General features: G+C 37.9%; 1 protein-coding gene across 1 annotated transcript in view; it reads right to left on the bottom strand.

Moving 5' to 3' along the window:
- DOCK4 (dedicator of cytokinesis 4) overlaps positions 1-3,828 on the bottom strand; it is a 167,659-nt gene that overhangs the window by 14,066 nt on the left and 149,765 nt on the right. Inside the window, exon 44 of the mRNA XM_009327700.1 lies at positions 1,943-2,026. Coding sequence (XP_009325975.1) covers positions 1,943-2,026 — 84 coding nt within the window. The remainder of the gene's footprint in view (positions 1-1,942; positions 2,027-3,828) is intronic.

Consider the following 3,828-nt stretch of genomic DNA (forward strand, 5'->3'; position numbering starts at 1 on the left):
CACAGAAAGGGTTGTCAAGCATTGGAACAGGCTGCCCAGGGAAGTGGTTGAGACACCACCCCTGGAGGTATTTAAAAGATGTGTAGATGTGGTGCTTAGGGACATGGTTTAGTGGTGGACTTGGCAGTGCTAGGTTAACGGTTGGACTTGATGATCTTAAAGGTCTGTTCCAACCTAAACGATTCCTAGATTCTAAAGGCATCTATCGAAATCCCTGACAGACCTGTAGTCAAACACGGCCTAAGTCCACAACCAGTAATACACAAGAGGATTTATGCTTCTTCCCATATTACTATTCAACTTTCCCAAAGACTTGGCCTATGCAAATTCAACTCTAAGAAAAGAAACCATTATGGATAACATAGTGAAAAGTCTGGCTAAATGGCAGCTTTACAAAGGAGCAGTTCTAAACCCTCAATAAAACCTGTTTTCTACAAGAACGGTTATAAAAAGCATGAAACAACGGCCACATCCGCCAGAGACCCTGTAATATATTTTCAATGAAGTCCACGGTTCCCTATCCTATTCCAACTCCCCAGAGACCTCAGTAAGTGGTGGCTTTATGCATATTCTTGATGCACGGCATGACAGGCTTCAGAATAACATTGCTAAAATCTCTTTCAGAGCTTCAGAATAACACTGCTCTAATCTTGCTGAAGTTTGGTCACAGGCATTTAAAATACTGAATTGGTTACATGAGGAATCAGATAAACTCAAATTTAAAAACAAAATAGCTACACTATGCTGTAATACCTTTGGATGAGAGCTACTAGCTGACGTTTTCAGGCAGCCTGTGAGCGGGCACACAGCTGCGCAGCTTCGCTGACCCGAGGTCAGGACTGCAGCACATCCATCCGCACACAGAGCCATCCCGCCCCTTCTGAATGCTCCGCGTTTTCTGTTAAGTCATCTGTGGGTGCCAGACAGGGTTTGACTGCTATCACTTGGAACTCACATTTTTGTCATAGGAAGTTATTAACTCCAGTTTTAAATTGTAAGGGTTAGCGAGATTAACTATAGCTTGAAAGAAACAAAACTGCAATGTAAATTACTGTACATTATCTAAGTGAAATTAAAGTGAGCCAGTGAACCTATTCTGATTTATACTATCTGAGGATCTGTCCCTTCGGCTGATCTGACCAAAAGATACCACAGTGCTGATGAAAAATGGAATTTCCATCTTGCCAATTCCAATACTCTGACCTCTTTATCCCAAGCTGGCAATAAAGTTTGAAATTTCAACATGCTGCATAGAACAAAGAAAGGTAAGTATCAGTTAAAAAAGCTGAAATACTTAGTAAGATAATTTGATCAAAATTATTTATTTCAGCATTTCCAAATGGAGACACTTCATATTTAAGGCTGGTAGGTGGTTGCCTTATAAATGAATGAAGAAATAAAACAAAAATCATATAATGCATAGAATACTCACCTGTTTAATTTGGTGTTAATTTTACTGCCCACTTACTTTGCAATTATTATTAGATATCTTCCACTGTAATAACATTTTTTGGGTTTTTTTGCTCTTATGCTAAACCTCGTAGTGAAAATGTTTGTTCTATAGTATTGGTAAACTATGTCAGACAAACATTTGCTGAAGCCATCAGACGTTTCAATGAGACAATGTTTATTCTGTAGTGGTGGTAAAATATGTTGTGCAAATATTTGCATATGAGCATCACAAAAGAAAAACTTGCCTCTCATTCAACCTTTAATTTAGAATAGTTTGAAGTGATTAAGATGATGATGAAAAGGACTGGGGAAAAAAATATTAACATGACCCAGAAACCTGCTTGTGTAAGAAGTTGCTATCTACTTGGAATCTAATTCAGAAGATACTGAAGACCACTGGGCAATTATTAACCTCTGAAATTTTAATTTTGGGACACTTTTAGCTAGAACAGCTAAGCAGGCCACCTAGTCAGCCTTTTCCCCACTTTACCTGCTCAAGCATCAGCTCTCTCAAGCGTGTGATCTTCTCTCCATCCTCTGGATGGTTCAAGATGTATTCTTTGACAAAGAATGCCTAAGCAGAATAAAATCACAAAGTAACATAAAGTGAGTAAAAACACATCACTTCTTTTTTTAAACAAGTTTCTGGACTATATTTTCGAAACAAGAGATTCTTTCTACTGCAACAGAGGATAATAGATGATAAATAAATGATAAATAAATAATTAATTATTCACATATGCATTGGTGGAGACTATGGGCAAATAAAATGTAGCCACTCTTGAGTGGAATTTACCAGTTGTTCAATATCCAGGTCAGATCCTGAATCAAATTTGGAAACCTGCAAATCAGAGTTGAAACCAAACACAGGTCACCTGAACTAAGTATCTCTTCCCCATTAATTGTGACATAGGAGTTTCAAATAATTACAAAGATTTAGATTTTCCTGTCTTCTCATACTCGGAGCTTTATTATACCTTAAATATAAAGATATCTTAAGAACAGTGTGGAATTGTATGCCATTATATGTATTGGAGCTGTGACATTATCTTCTTATTCACTCAATATAAATAATGTTTTAAAGAACTCACAGTGACATTGATGTCAAAAAGCCACGCTTTTCACTTCAGGAGCATCTGACCAACATCCAGGTGTGTTCGTGGGCTTACATGACTTTCCGTCCCATCTCCAATGCTCAAATTGTACCCAGTTATAGTACCCCAAAGTCATTTTACCCACCAGCAATGGCCTGGACATAGCACTCCCCTGTTTGTTCACGATTGCATCTTTCTTAACATGGCACCTATCCTACCCTGCAAGGGGATTATGTTGAATGTACAACAATTCTTGACAGTATTCTGTAAAGAAAATGCCCAGCTGCTCAGTTGGGAGATTTCTAGACCTTCTCAAAAAAGCATTTGTCACAAAAAGTGTCTGTACGCATACCTACACACACACATGGTTTTCTATCCATAAAGTTGAGAGGGTAATAGTGGCTGCTCTGTGCTGTGTTTTCCTTTTGCACCTGTCTTAGCATTTCCATCACATACTTCTTACAAGGTTCTCCATCCAACTTTAGCTGTTAAAATCTTTGCTATGCAGAATCATTAGTAAATATGGGGAGCAGTGGAGCTGGAGATAAATATACCCCTTCCTCTGATTCAGTTCCAAAATTTCATGCTGGGACAACCTGTAACAAGGAAGTGCTGAGACCTGTCTAGAAAATGCTGATACTGTAATGAAGAACAATTATTTCACATGGTCCTTTCACTGCAGATAAGTAGACTTATAAGAATTAATGTTTAAATTATTAAAAGGAACCCTCTGATACTTGCTAAAATCCCAAATCCCAAACTTCTGCCAGCTGATGTTTTTTTTCCCCTCAGCTACAAGCTTAATGTTCTTTCAATATCCAGCAGGTGGTGTCCCAGTGGTTTTGGGCTGAGATTTATACAGATCTGTAATATGAGTCAGAGATGTAATAATCTAACTTCAAACAAAATCACCACTACTTTAAAAAAAAAAAAATCAGAATTTGACTAAATCCAGTAACATTCTTGGAACCGGTGGTTTCCAATAATTAATCATGAAAGTGCCTCTACTCTTCCAGCACATGTAAAGGAGCTAAAAGAAATGTGAGTTATAGTACAAATTGCAGTTTGAGAAGTGTTAGGGGGCACAAAACATTTTTAAAAATCAGTGGTTCAGTCTACAGCCATTTCTTAGCACACAGGAAGGTGCTGCATAATAACTGTTACTTCTGTAGGTTTTCCTGGAATCTGTTCCTGTATTGAAACCAGTGAAAGCATAGCTTTAACACCTGCAACACTGGCTAAAGTGCTGAATAATTAGAGATAGCTACTGTTTATCCCATCA

This window comes from Pygoscelis adeliae, unplaced genomic scaffold (genome assembly GCF_000699105.1).
Source record: "Pygoscelis adeliae isolate BGI_AS28 unplaced genomic scaffold, ASM69910v1 Scaffold113, whole genome shotgun sequence".
Classification (NCBI taxonomy): domain Eukaryota; kingdom Metazoa; phylum Chordata; class Aves; order Sphenisciformes; family Spheniscidae; genus Pygoscelis; species Pygoscelis adeliae.